The sequence below is a fragment of the Pelobates fuscus genome, chromosome 4 (assembly GCF_036172605.1).
Source record: "Pelobates fuscus isolate aPelFus1 chromosome 4, aPelFus1.pri, whole genome shotgun sequence".
Taxonomy (NCBI): Eukaryota; Metazoa; Chordata; class Amphibia; order Anura; family Pelobatidae; genus Pelobates; species Pelobates fuscus.
This window is the reverse complement of record NC_086320.1, coordinates 312,589,137-312,605,233: the sequence shown is the minus strand read 5'-3', so window position 1 is coordinate 312,605,233 and position 16,097 is coordinate 312,589,137. Positions and strand designations below refer to the sequence as shown.

The following is a 16,097-nucleotide window of genomic DNA, read 5'->3' as shown; positions in this document are numbered from 1 at the left end:
TCTTCAAACTCTTCAGTCACTCGGTCTGAATCTGTCCTGTCGTGGTTCTCCTCTTAACTCTCCCATCGCTCATTCAGCGTCTCCTTTCTAATGACACTTCCTCCCATCGTCCTGTCTCGGTTGGAGTCCCCCATGGCTCTGTCCTTGGTCCCCTGCTATTTCTCTTTATATTACCTCTCTTGGCAAACTTATTACCTCTTTTGGATATCACTCCCACCTGTACGCTGATGACACCCAGATTTATCTCTCCTCCCCAGACCTCTCCCCTGCCATCCTGCAATGTGTCACTGCTTGCCTATCTGCAATCTCTGACTGGATGTCCTCCCGCTTTCTGAAACTCACTCTCTCTAAAACTGAGCTCCTTGTCTTTCCTCATCCTGATACGGATCCTCTGCTTTCGCTCTTACTTCAAATTAGTGGTATCCGCTTAAGTCCATTCTTGCAAGCATGCTGTCTTGGCGTCATACTTGACTCTGGCCTCACCTTTGAGCCTCACATCCAGTATGTTGCCAAATCTTGTAGATTCCATCTTAAGAACATAGCCCGCATCCGCCCCTTTCGTACGCAAGATGCTACCAAGGAGCTTGTCCATGCTCTAGTAATTTCCCGCATGGATTATTGTAACCCTCTCCTGATTGGTCTTCCCAAAAGCCGTATTGCCCCTCTACAGTCTGTAATGAATGCTGACGCCAGACTGATTTTCCTCTCTAGTCGGTCCTTTCACACCTCACCCCTCTGTTAGTCCTTACATTGGCTTCCTGTATCCTATAGGAGTCTATTCAAAGTGCTAACCCATACCTATAAAGCACTGAACAATTCTAGCCCCTCTTATCTCGCATCACAGATCCAAAAGGTATGCCCCTTCTCGGTCTCTCCGCTCTGCCCAATCTTCTCCTGCCTACCACCATCGGACTCTATACCCCACCTGCTATAGACTGTAAGCTTGTTTGAGCAGGACCCTCTTCAACCTATTGTTCCTGTAAGTTTTCTTGTAATTGTCCTATTTATAGTTAAATTTCTGCTGCTGCCTCCTCTTCAGGCGGAAAATTCTGCACTGGCCTGAATTTGCCCATTCAAGGCCGTGCTTATTTCCTAAGCGCATCCAGCCAATAAGCTCATTTGAGCACGTTATCTGATGTTCTCAAATGATGCTGCAGGGCAGGTGACTACAGGCGCCCAGCAAACCCTAGGTAAGCTGAATAATAAGAGTGTCATAACAAAAGTTTAAACAACTTCAACACTTAAAGGGCACAATAACCACTTCAAAAGTGACAGCAGAGCTGTGATTGCTAGGGGGCCGTAACTCACTGTTAAACGAATTGGAAACCATTTAGTAATAAACTGTAGGACAATACATGGGTACTCAATGAGTTGATGTGGTTATGGTGCCTAGACTATCCCTTTAAAGTACAAAGGCCTTCAACCTACGAGTGCTAGCCAGCACACAGACTGCCAAAGTTAAAACTCATGCGATGAACAGACCCACAAAGGATACTTGTGTCATGAGAATATTCGAGTGAGGCCCTCTTGTAATGTAAGGAGGCAGCTAAAGCCCCCATCGCACATGTATACCTGGCAATCTATTTTTGGATAAATCTGGTGCCGTGCAGTGCAGCTTAAATAAAGGATTACCCATGAACCAGCACTGCATAATTAACACCTTGCTAAGCTAATTTCAGAGTTCTTTAGAAATGTAACATAAATAAGAGACAGTATAAAGACGTCGCCTGTCTGGCTTCCAGATTGTCTCGTCTTTACGCATAATCATTGATTGGAGCAGAATTGATCAGCCTCAAAGAACTTCAAAGCACCCAGCACAGAAAAAAAAAACACACATACACACACACATCTCAAGATATGGCTTTTACAAAAGGCCAATCTTCAAAATATGTAGAAATGCTTTTCAAAGATCATGTTGCCATAAAACTATATCCACTTTCTAGGTAGAGGATTAATACAAGACTCCACCCACCTCTTTGGGCCAATGCCAAAACAACATAGAACATTAATCTGTGTCTTCTGCAAACACAAGTACAACTGTGATGACAGTGTAATAGCACCTTCTCTCTCTCTTTTTTACCTTTTATTTGTTAATTGAGATGGTCTTCTTATATATAAATTATACTACAAAGAATTACACTGAGCACAGTTGTAATTAAGTAGTTACGCTTCTTCACCACATTATTTACACAATCTTATATTCACTACAAAACTGCACGATTGCCTATTATGAGCAATCATTCTAAATGTGGTATTTTTTACATTTGAAGAAAAAACAAAACATTAAAACAACTCACAAAAAACATAACCCACTCCAAAGATGGCAAGTAACATTCACGTTCTAAAAATCGTAGGTTTGAATTTGTATATTTTTTTTCCCGCAGTAATTATGTATCATTTATGTTGGATACTCCGTTCTAACATTTAAAGATTCTATATTTAAAGTGGTTTAACCACCTAATATTTCATACTTAATTTATTTAGCGTTTTAAAAAGTAGTGAATCTAAGCTAATTTTCCTAAAAGAAAAAGTATATATTTTTATTTTTCCCACTTGGTTTTAATTGGCATTCTTGTATTACAAAAAGGAGTCTAGCAACTGGAATTGTTAGAAGTAAGAAAACATAAATACGATTTGGTTTCTATTATCTTAAAGGGACCACCAAAAAGCATGTATAGATCATGCCCACGCAGGCTCAATATATATATATCTACACATAAACACAGAAAAATTGGTGCTGTGCATCACCATTCTTATCTTAAGTTGGACTTAGTGGGGTGAAATCTGAATCCCCAACCCCCAACCCCTACCTACCTAAAGGAAGATCAAGAAATGCTCTCAATGAAGCATATCAATTTACAACTTCCAGTAATATTTTTCCAATACTGAGATGGTACTTATGAGAAACATGGAAATCATTAGCATGGAGGTTACACTATGTTAGACCCCATTAAATAAGAAAATCTGATCTAGACCAAAAAAGATGTGGTTTTACAAATTAGGTGCTCTCGTAAAACCTCAATCTCCCCGTGGTAAATATAGCAATAGAATATTAACAACCAGGATACATTTTTTTCAATCCATGCTAAAATATATAAATTTACAAAATAATGCAAAGAATATACTAGAAAAAAAAAACCCACAAAAAATAGAAGAAATAGAATATAGGCAATTCAAACAGAAACCTAAGCCGTCCTGATGTGAGTGATATTAAACAAATTTGTTGAATATATCAAGACATGAACCAGACAGACATCACAGATAACATTCCAAATATACTGTCAAAACCAGTGTAAGAGAGGCAAGGGCGGACACAAAATTAATGAGGGGACTGGGATTAGGACCGTGCAAAGACTGTTTTAACAAAATGTGAGGAAGGCTGAACTTGATGGACACAAGTCTCTCTTCAGCTATGTAACTACGTATGTAACTGTCAGTCACTGTTTTGGGACCCATGGAGGGACCGACCCAACCCTTGCACAATGCTCTGTGCCACTTGCCCTTTCCCCTGCCCACATTGCAAGATGGAACACTGGTAGGTGTGATCTCGGTGTCCCTATTTCCAAAAGGCCTTAGGGGTTTAGGCCTTATGTAGAGTGTAAGGTTTTCAGAGAGTTCACAGAGATATTTTTTTTTTTTTTTCTGCAGAGGTCACTGCAAAAGCAGCAAATCCTGGAGATTTTCTGCAAAGAATAGACACACAAAGTTATTATTTTTATTATATTTAAAGCTCATTATTTCTAAGCCATTAGTAATGCTTTAACAAGGGTGCTTGAGTTAAAAAGTTTCCTACAGCCTTTGCTAACCTGCTGAGTATTCTTAAAAAGCAAAGCTTGTAATAAAGAATTATTTTTTTTTGGGGGGGGGGGGGGGGGGATAAACCACTAAATAAGGAGCTTTGCTTCAATTAAAAAATGTAGCCTTTTTGCTTAATTATTTAATGGACACTGAATGATGCTTGCCCGGGGCAACAACCACAAGGCAAGTTAATAACTATGGAAAAAGTATACCTGGTATGCAATGAATCTACAAGAAGCATTCTGCTGTGGCAATTTCACTGACAATAATGAATCTCAGTGCTACTCTTGATATAAAGTAACACATTGGGGTATAATTTTGTATTATTTGAATTATGTTCACTATATCCTCTTCTGTCTAGTGAATCAATGCACTTTTTAGGCAAAGCAGCTATAAAATTTATAATTATGCAGAAAATGTATTTTAATAAATTGACAAATGATACACCATGTACAATAACATCTCTAGGGTGGAAACCAGAGGAGGATTAACCATAAGGCAACCATAGGAGACTGGCCAAGGCCCAGGGCTTAGACAGGGGCCCTGGAACCATTAATTTGCTTAGCCCCATTTACCAATCCTATAAGAAGGATGAAGGGGGGTCCCAAACTGGAAACTTGCCTAGGGTCATGTAGGATCTTAAAGGGATCCTATAGTGCCAGGAAAACAAACTCATTTTCCTGGCAATATAGGCTCCTCGAGTGCCCCCCTCCCTCAGGGCCCTCCTCCCGCGGGGCTGAAAAAAACCCTTTTAGCCACTTACCTGAATCCAGCGCCGATGTCCCTCGGCGCTGGGTCAGGCTCCGCCCATGCTCTTCCCCCGCTAGACCTAATGCGCATGCGCGGCAATGGCCGCACGCGCATTAGACCTCCCCATAGGAAACCATTATTTAATGCTTTCCTATGGGGAAAATCTGACACTGGACGTCCATGAGGACGTCCAGCGTCAGATAACGTACCAAAAGTCTATTTGGATTCCGGAAGCCCTCTAGTGGCTGTCTGTTGGACAGCCACTGAGGGCAGACTTAGAGCTGCAATGTAAACATTACAGTTCTCTGGAACTGCAATGTTTACATTGCAGCACTTAGTGCAAAAGGGTCACAGCACCCAGACTACTTCAATTAGCTGAAGTGGTCTGGGTGCCTACAGTGTCCCTTTAACTCTTCTCTGGCTGCAACAATTAATTTTGTAACAACATTGCTACTAGATGTCACATGTTTAAGAAGACAGTGTATTTTTGACCAACATTCTACCTTGACCCTCTTATCTTTCAGTATGGGATTTTTAGTTCATCACTAATTTTACACTAGGACAGAAAATTAGGATGTTGGAATCTGGGAATGTTCCAGACAATCACTCCCAAAATTCCTATATGCATTTTCCAATTTTTAAGATTGACAGTTTGAATTCTAAAGAAAATCCATTGTGACGTACATTGGATACTTGCTTGCTTGCTTACTTCTACAGTAGCAGTGGGGTTAGTACTGTAAATATAGGATAAACTAAATTAAAAAGCAAAGTCTGAATTGTAATTTATTAATATAAGCAAAACATGCAGCTAATAGAATTAAAATAAAAAAACAACAAATCATTTCAGTGACCATTTATTCCTCAATATCTGACTAATTATAAAAAAGAAAAAAAAAATTTTTTTATTTATGTTTTTTTTTTTTTTTCAAGATCAGTGTAACAGGCATGCATTTCTGCTCTGTATGGAGGTCATTTGTAAACAAGAATTTTTACTGGACTCATTTTAATACATTAATGGTGTGACTCTTCCCCGTAGCAGAGTGATTTATAGCGACTTAAAGATGTTCAGTAAGGCAATTAGCAGCCGCATTTTAACTATTAGTAGTATTTAATGTGTTTTGCCAGTGCTAATGATTGAAGTAACGGTGTAAAAAGTTATCTCATTTTGTTTTACATTACTTACTAGCCCATTACATTTACGGATTAATTTGCCCAATTATTTGTAAACATTGCACAGAGAAAATATCTTGAAAAGTTTAATCAACGCTTATGAGAACAAACCAGCTGAGTAATATGAGTAACCAAATATTACATTTTATTAGGTGCATCAAAGGAACAGTATATCAGCTAACCTTTCCTCATTGCAATTTTACTAACAAACATCGGATGATTAGACTTGCTAAGCAACATGGTAAATATGGTCCACAACACATTCAATGCTCAGACTCTCTAAGCATCATGGGAAGTTCAGTTCACAACACATCTGATAATTAGGCTTATGGTTATTGTAGTTTACAAAGCATTTAATAATTAGGCTATCGTGACAAGTGTAGTACCCCCTATCCCAACCCCCCACGATCAGGCCAGCTGAAAATCATGGATGTATAGTTCGCACACACATACTTGATGATCAGGCAAGCGGAGCATTAGGGATGTGTATTTCGCACACATTGTTTGATCAGACTAGACTGCCTGGTCTTCCAGGAAAGTCAAGTCCACACACATCTGATAAGCAGACTAGCTAAGCATCATGGAAAGTGTAGTGTGCACAAATCGTTTAGCACCAATTTCAAAGCTTACTTTAACATTCTAGTGCCAGTAATCGCGTCAATACACACAAAATAATGATAATAAGCCAAGCCTAATAAAATTGTAGTTAATGCAAAGTACATCCTTTTAGAGATCTAAACAGGTTTTGTGTTTAAAGTCCAACTGATCAGCCTTAGCTTAACCATACACCCTGGATTTGTCCAATTGACCCTATTTGCCATCATCAGCCTAAAGTAATAACTGCTATGAAAACCCTGCAGTCATTCTTTTTTATTTGTTTTAACAGAATGAGAGTATAAACACTGTGTGATTAGCAAGAAATCAAGAGAACAGAATAAAATAAACAAAAAAAAAGCTACCACATTGCAAACCTACTCAAAATTATGTCACAAACATGTCACATACCAATAAATACTCTTTGGTTAGAGACTACTTTTGGTTAGAGACATAATCACTGTATATTACCTGAAAACTGTTCACCCTATTTCACCTGCCAATACAAACAGACTAAATCTACAAACTAATGATGCAAACTAAAGATTTTATTTTGTACTTCACAATCTTTGCCCAGATTTATAAGAGTTTCCGTCACCAGCATTATATTCTGTGCACCTATGCCTTGGTTTAAAAATCAGGAATGCAGATATCCGAAGGGTTATTCTCTAGTGAGAATGTTGGGAAATCCAAATTAATTTAAATGTTAAGACCAAAGTAGCAGAACTGGAAAAATACTCCAAATCAAGTATGCTTGCAGTTAAGTTATATTGGACTTAAATCTGAAATTCACTACCAGGGGGCTTTTACTACTATGAGACAAATTGGGAATTCAAAGTCAATACAAAGTGAATTTCAAACTTAAATGGACACTTCACTGCTCAAATAATAATAAAAAAAACAATAAAAACTACAGCAACTGTTTAGTAGATATACCCCGATCAAAACATGATTGCATTAAAACCCCTTAGTGACCAGACCATTTTAAAATTTTCTTATCGTTAAGGACCAGGGCTGTTTTTACATCTCTGCTCTGTTTGTGTTTGCTGTAATTTTCCTCTTACTCATTTACTGTACCCACATATTATATACAGTTTTTCTCGCCATTCAATGGTCTTTCTAAAGATATTATTATCATCATATCAAATAATTTACTATAACATTTTTATAGAATATGATAAAAAAAAAAACTAAAAAAGAGACACCTTTTTTTAACTTTGACCCCCAAAATCTGATGCGTATCTGCAGCCGCCAAAAAAAAACCATGCTAAACAGTTTCCAAATTTTGGCCTGAATTTAGAAATACCCAATGTTAACATGTTCTTAGCTTTTTTTTCATATTTATATATTTCAAAAATGCATTAATAGTGACGTTGTAACACTGCTATCTGTCATAAATCTCTGAACCACACCTCACATGTATATATATTTTTTTAAAGTAGGCAACCCAGGTTATTTAATATGGGGTATGTCCAGTTTTTTTTAGGAGCCATTTAGTCAGAAACATTGGCCAAAGTTAGTATTTATATCTGTTTGTGTGTTAAAAATGCAAAACACTATTATGAATGCTAACTCTGGCCAGTGTTTGTGACCAAGTGGCTACTAAAAAAGACTGAACATCCCCCATTTGCAATACCTTGGGTTGTCATCTTTTGCAAATGGTATGCCATAATGGGGGTAATTATCATACCTGGGCTACCATACGCTCTCAAAGGAAACATAACCAATCTGGCAAATTTCATTGTGAAAAAAAACAGAAAATCATTCCTTATATTTGACCCTGTAACTTTCAAAAACACTATAAAACCTGTACATTGGGGAGTACGGTTATACTCGGGAGACTTCGCTGAACGCAAATATTAGTGTTTAAAAACAGTAAAACGTATCACAACAATGATGTCATCTGTGAAAGTGCAATTTGTGTGTAAAAAATGCCAAAAAAACTTCACTTTCACTGACAATATCATCGCTGTGATATGCTTTACTGTTTTGAAACACTAATATTTGTGTTCAGCGAAGTCTACCGGTGTCATGGAAAGCTACAGGGTTAAAAACAGCGCTAGCCAATTACAGTCTCTAGACTTTCGGCCTGAGTTGTCAGGTAGGTCCCTTAATTTTCAATCAATAAAATTACTTAATCATGTAAAAATATTACATAAATACACACGTAGAATTTAAATATTTATACATATTTATATATTTGAAGTCTACGTGTATATTTATGAAATTATTTATGTAATTATGTATATGGAAATATATTTCATATTATTTTTATTTATATATACATAGATATATATATATATATATATATAATTTCATTCTAAGTATTTTGATATATATAAATATCAAAATACAGTTAGAATAAAATTACATATTTGATTTTTTTTACTTGTTTTATTTTTATTTATTTATTTATATTTTATTACTTATACACACATATATATAGTTATTATATATATATATATATACACACACACACACGTGTGTAATTTTATTATAACTGTATTTTTATATTAATATAAGTGTATATTAATATAAAAATACACTTAGTATGACATATATACACACACACACACACACACACACACATATATATATATTTATTTTTTTCAAATACACACACGTATTGTACATATATATTTTTAGTTATTTATTACTGGCATTTATAAAGCGCCAACAAATTCCGCAGCGCTTTACAATTGGGAAAAAATACAAAATACAATAAGAACAGACCGATACAACAGGTAGAGGGCCCTGCCCGTGAGCTTACATTCTAAAGGTTAAAATGGGGAGATGAGACGAGAGGTAGAAGAGGGATTTGTATGTGATGGCAGAGAGAGTTAATGGTATAACATGTGAAGGTAATAAGGAGGTGATTGGCTGTGGTTCCAAACAGCTAGAGGTGCATGCTATATAGTTAGAAGGAACCAGGTTGGGCGGGTAGAGCAGAGTAAAATTAAATGGCCTTCATGTTGCAGGAATAGATGGTTTGGGACTAAGGAAGAGAGATAAGACAGTTACTTTACTTAAAAGGAATTTACTGCTGGGAGTGGCAAGAGGGGGGAGGAGGAATGGAGCAGGCCAGCCATTCGTTATAAACCATTATCAGAGCAATCACATGACGAGGTGGGAGTGTCTGGGCTGTTAGGCAGTCCCCTCAGCCCGGGAGCAACACCGATAGCTGGTGGTGGAACTGCTGAGATCGGGTAAGTAATATATTTGCCGCGGACGTACCCTTATAATAAGTAATATATTTGCCGCGGACGTACCCTTATAATAAGTAATATATTTGCCGCGGACGTTTTTGTTGGGCTTACCTAGTACATCCACGGTCCTTAAGGAGTTAAATTATGCATTTTTTTCATTGGGGTTATATCTAAAATCAGCTTGCAAATGCTGCAGATCTGTTGTCTGAAGCCTTTTCTAAACCATAACCCTGCAAAGACTTTCTGTGGCTGTCCAATCAAAGATTTACCAATGCAGCTCAATGAAAAGTCTTTGCAAGGCAGGCGCACTGAGCAATTGTTGCCTCTTGAGTTTAGCTCCACTGAGCTAACCAAAACAGGAATGGTAATATGTAACAGGATAAGTTGTCTTATTGACAGCCAGGGGAGCTAATTTATAAAAGGTCCAAAAAGAACTCACTCTTCAAACATAAAGCACTTCAGCAAGCGAAAGTGCTTTAAGTGTCTAGAGCAGTGTTTCCCAACCCAGTCCTCATGGCCCACCAACAGTCCAGGTTTTGCCAGTATCTCCATTGGAATAGAAAATAGAAATACATAAATACTAGATGGGCCATGAGGACTGATTTGGGAACCACTGGTCTAGAGTGTCCCTTTATAGGACAACTGTCACCTCAAAACTATTTTCTAATATAATAATCCTTTCATCAAGTATTGAAACTATTTTTTTATTTTTTTTAAATAAAGTATATGTGAAAAAAAAGAGGAAGGAAGGAACAACTCCCTGTCCTTAGTATATGGCAAGAGCCAAAAACAAACACCCTGGAAGTCATAATTGTCCTTTAATGTCATATAGCCAAACCGGAAACATTCTCCTAGACAGCTATGCTTCTAACTCAGCTACTTTGTCCTTAAAAGGGACAATGTAGACACTACAACCATTTAATCTCATTGAATTGGTTAGAATGTCTGGAATCGACTGACACTGTCACTACATTCAATGTTAAACCATTTTCAAGCAATATAACACTAATTAAGGGTCTCTGGCCATCCACAGTCCGACCCCAACTAGAGGTATGGTTATGATTATATACTTCCTTCTAGCCATGCCAGTTTATCCCATCAATGGGCGCTGTGATATGCTAAAAGTAGTCAGCTGACACTCTCAGTCAATCACGCCCACCTATTGCTGCTCAAACTATTGCCTCCTCACAAGCCCAAGCGGCACAGAGGGGACATTGTTTAGCATTAAAAATGTATGAATGCTGAATGAAATGACAACTCCAGGGGACATCATATACTATCACCACTTTAATGAGATGATGCTGTTAGAGCACTTACAGTGTCCCTTTAAATTTGAAATTCACTCAGAATTCCCGACAATTCCCACTTAAGTATTCAATCAAGGTTTTTTACTAAACAGTTGGCACATGAATGAATACTGCTGCCAGTGTGACTAAGGAGCATCACTTAATGCAATATTCCACAACAAGGACAAAAAGAGCAATTGTTCAGAACATAGAATGTGACCATATAACAAATCTGAATGCTGCCAATTTTAAGGACATTACATTCTTTAAAATAAAAACAGGAACATAACTATAAAACTCCACATCTAGGCAGGTAATGCAAATTACAAAATAAAGGTTAGGCCTTTTACTGAATTCCATTGCTACGAGTCAAGTTGTCTACACTGGATTTTTTACCGAAGTGTCACTACTGATCCAATAATGGTATTTTGTGTTATTGTGGTGACTAAGATTATTTTTCAGCATTAGCATTATTTCAATATGAGCCTCATTTATACTATGTGTCATTAATACGTTCTACTTATTTGGCTACAGAAGGGAGCTTCTTGTTTTAAACAAAGTAGACATTCCATTACAATATAAGATCTTTACAATACAAGTGATAGGAAGGCATTGATCATCAATTATCCTCAACGATTTAAAGGAACACTCCAACATGTCAAATATATTTATTTTTAATGCCAGAGTGTTTATTTTTTATGTTACATTATTGGGACATCCTGGTTTAAAAAAAAAAAAAAAAAAAAAAAAGTGCCTTAGGTGTGTGGATTGTCCCTTTAACTGCAGAAAACTAATTGTAATCTAATTGTAATCTAAATTATGTGTATTCACGTTATGAATCAAATCATCAATAAAATCACATTGTAACCAATATCTTCTATGGTTTGCAGACTATAAAACAACATTTAGACCTTGAACTAAGTTCAGGAAATATTATGAAAACCAAACATATTCCTTCAATGTTGAAATTAGGGACATCCTGAGCTAATTACGTGAATGAAGCGTTATGATAATTAAAAGAGGGCTACAAGACACTATTATTACTTAAAATTCTATAAAGTAAGATGTAAAACCTTTTAGTGACCATTTGCTTTGTCTTTTTACCTGTGTTCAGCTGGACACTCCTCCTTGCCTTTCTCCTGCTAGGCAGGGTTAGCTCAGTTACTGAGGGTATCAGCTGATCACTCTCAGACAATGAGATAAGCCATGCACCGGCAGGCATAACTCAGGCAGAGAGCTTCAAGCATCAGGAGAGGTAGGGAGCAGCACCCAGCAGATCAAGTTAATAAGTCAAACTGTTACCACATATACAATTGTTCAGCATTAACACTCTCAATAAAATAAAGCATATATATATACATATATGTACGGTGAGTGCTGGTCATCTCTACCATTTGGGTATTAGAATTTCCCCCAGACTGCAAGCACCCGGATTATATACTTTGAGCCTGTGTGCAAGGACTTGGTCAAACATAGCCTACAATACAGTTAATCTAGAAAAAGCAGCACAATATAAACACATGATTTGTGTATGTTATTAAAGACTGGTGCCTCAGTGTCAATGGCTTAGATTTCATTTGGCACACAGACAAGTTCACATATGTATTTAAATACTAAAGGTACTTTGCAGAAGTCCTGCATTACACACTGTAATTTTAGTTTAAATCTAGTGAAAATAAATTAATGCGAAAATACAGACTTCAAGGTGTCATAAAAATACCTGTTGCATAGCAAGTTCTGCAAGTTACGGTATATATGAGTGAACTTCTCCAAAAAGACATTTTTATTTAAAAAATGTATTTAACTGAAAATATCATTAAATCTTTAAACTTCCATAAGCACACAGAGATATGATAAAATAAATAATGGCAATCAGGCATGTCACCAATCAAGAGAAAGGCTTACTTGTCTACTAGTATCTAATGGTATTGTACCGAATAATACTATAGCTTGTCCTGGTCTTACGCAAATGGGAATCGCCATGTACCACTGTTCAGTGGAATGCTTTAATCATCTGTGCAAAAGCAAACGCAGTAGTAATCTTTTGCTTTTATTGCTAAATATTTTTATGAAAATACAGCCATTCAAAAAAAAAATTGTGCACAATCACTGGCACGCAAAAAAAACCATAAATCGTCAACAAAGCACAACATTCAGTTTGTCTAACAACTGCCAACACACACAATCCTTTTTACTTTTAATGACAAATTGATTGTTTTAAAATTAAACTTTTACACTTATGATTACCTGAGTTCTGTTGAAAGCCACACGTGCAAATACTGCCTGCGATATTCCTGCTCTTTTCAATTCATCACGGACCCACTGGTAGATATCGGAAGACACCTCTGTGTTGGGTGATACCTGCTGCTCCAAAGGCTTGGTGATTGATCTACTGACAGGAGGAGGATGGTTCAAGTACTGTTGGTTTAAGGATTGCTGGGCTAAAAGTCTGTTCACTGCATATTGCTGGTTCAGTAACTGTGCCATTACCAGCTGCTGATTTACTAACTGAGGGCTGATGGGGGTAGATACAAGTCCCGGGTGCAGGTTTGGAAGTGGGGTGCGCACAGATGGCTGGCCACCGTGAGCATGCTGTACAGGGGAGGAAGGCTTTTCGGGAGTGTTAACAGGAACGGGCTGCTGACCAAAGTTCGCATGATTGGAATTTTGTTGAGATAATTCAGCTAGATCTTCCATATCAACTAAAAGGAGACAAAAATATTCAGATCAAGAACAGTACGTTTCAAATATATAAATCTATGGGTGTTGAACCTAGAAATAGAACACAACACATAAAAAAAAAAAAAAAGATTAAAACAATAAAAAAAAACTAGTTTATAGAATAGCACATCAAATTTAAAAAAAACAGATCCTTTGCTTGGAAGGAATTAAGAACTGCAGTACCATCTTAGAATTACTGGTTAATTATAGTACAATTAATACCTCAGCCACACTGGTGACATATGACATTAGGCATAACAAACATATTATGCTGGATTTTATTGGCCACGGAATTTGACTTAATTTTGGCATCTGGCACATTAAGAGGAATCATTTTCTTAAATGGTTGTAGGGTCATTGCATTAATACAGCAATGACCTTGTATTTGAAAAGTTCAAATAACTGATGAGCCAGTTTGAAAATAGATTTGGCATGGAGCAGAATTCTGTGATTAATTTGGCTTTGAGATCATAAACGCAAAGTTCATCTGCTGTACACACATACATACACACATTATATAGACCTATATAAATATATGTTGACTCATTTTTATTAAAGAGCCATCTTTATAACATTAACTCTTTAAGGACAATCCATGTTCCATAACAATCTATGTCGTCAGGAAACACCCTGCTTATTTGTAGAGTCCTGTGAGTGTTAAATGTGTAGAGCATTACAATTTAGCGTGGGATCAGTTTGTGATGAAGAAAGATTGCTGAACGTCTTCAATAGGTTAATGGTTAAGTGAATTTTGACTACACGTACACACCACATACATTTAGTGTTCAGAATCCGTGTTTCAGGTGTCAGATTATTATTGTGAAAAGACAAATGAGTTTAACGATACATAACGACATAAAGCACTCAAGCATATCTATGCCACAATCAAAAACGATCCCCAAAGCTCAACCCACATGTGAACTGGGGTCATAAGAACATTCATTTGATTGGCTTTTAAAGATGAATAATGACTTTTCTAGTCTAACCTGAGTTTTACACCAAACAGATCAGCCAAGAGCTAATAAAAAGATGTTGCGACATAGATATTTTTTCATAGTTCTCTATTGAGAGGGGGAGAATGGAAAAAGGGGAGAGCAACAGAAGAAGATAGAAGAAGAAAGAGAAAGCATTTAATTATTGGACAAAGTTCTAAAACTGACACATTATCATATAAACTAATGGATAATTTATATCTAGTTTAATGTACACTTTCATAATGTTCCTTGGTTTTCATGGTGACTAGTCTTCTTTTAGAATTCTGTCCCATGAATACATTTCTACATTATAACCGAGCATTGTAAAGTGTCTAAATTCCATCAAAATGCTAGTAGCACAAAATAAAATTTAAAAAAACAAGCATCGCCATGAAATTAAAAGAACACTCAAACATTAAAAGTAAATATATTTATTTAGAACAGATTATTTTTTCTCTTTAGTGTCCAAATGCTTTAAAAAAACAAACAAACAAAAAAAAACCACACCACACCTTAAAATATGCCTAAATTCCAGCACTAGGATAGCCTACTTGCAGCAGTCTCTGCCTTCTGTGAGAACATCGGGATTGTTGACCTATGTCCAATCCAAAGCTTCTCAAAGATGAGCACTGGGTAACTATAGTGCAAGCAATAGCTGTGATCCAATTCCCCTCTATGAGAAACATTACCTAAGATTAACACCATCAGGCTGTGCATGAGATCGCTAAATGTGAAGAACTTTGAAAACAAAGTCTTAAGGAGGAGATGTCTCTAGTGGTTGTCAGTCTGGTAGACAGACTGACAGTCAGTAGAATTGTGCTCTAAGACAGATGTCAACTTTGCAGTTGCTCAGAAATGGCAATGTTTTACATTGACCTTTAATATTCCAATAAAAATAATATACAATAATAATACAATTAAATGTAACCAATATTTTGATTTCCATCTATTACAAGTAAAAAAAAAAAACCAACAACTCATCAGTTTTTCACAGTCAGTTCTTTCTGTCATGTAAAGACTGCTCATATAGCCCTAGTGACACCTGGACACTCCTGACATACAAACATAAGGGGCTCGTTGATTTGAATAATGTTACTGCTGTTAAAGATTGAAAAGGCACTCCAAGCTAATGACCACCTTCAATGACAACTGTTTGTTCCCAGGATTTTCTGGGTGCCTCTATTTTGTCTCTGTCGGGTCATCGTTATAAATGTTGCCCTTTTTGCCACTGAAGAAGGCAAATGGAAGAGGAGAAACTAAAACAATGGTTTACGTTCTTCTTTTCAATTTTACGGTGTGGCCTGGCTGTGCAGGACTGAACAAGATTGTTCAATAACTTACTAAATTTTTAATATACATTTTAAAAGAATATGGAGCGTCACATAAAAATGGTTACAAGTATAGGTGGTTTTCAATGTTTTATTCAGTAATAATTGCGCTTTAAATAGATTATGGTTGGACGAATTCCTCAAATATTGCTCCAGCTATGAACATACTTCCCAACTCCAGGCTATCACAAAGAAGACAAAGCTTCACCTGAATTGTACAACATTTAATTTGGTGTGTGTTCTCACACACACACACAATCTTTAAAGGAA

The 16,097-nt window shown here is 36.7% G+C and overlaps 1 protein-coding gene across 7 annotated transcripts in view; it reads right to left on the bottom strand.

Moving 5' to 3' along the window:
* SATB1 (SATB homeobox 1) overlaps window positions 1–16,097 on the bottom strand; it is a 193,677-nt gene that overhangs the window by 63,988 nt on the left and 113,592 nt on the right. For all 7 annotated transcript variants that reach the window (XM_063452302.1, XM_063452307.1, XM_063452306.1 and 4 more), the window contains one exon: window positions 13,052–13,506. In XM_063452302.1, the coding sequence (XP_063308372.1) occupies window positions 13,052–13,506 (455 nt within the window). The remainder of the gene's footprint in view (window positions 1–13,051; window positions 13,507–16,097) is intronic.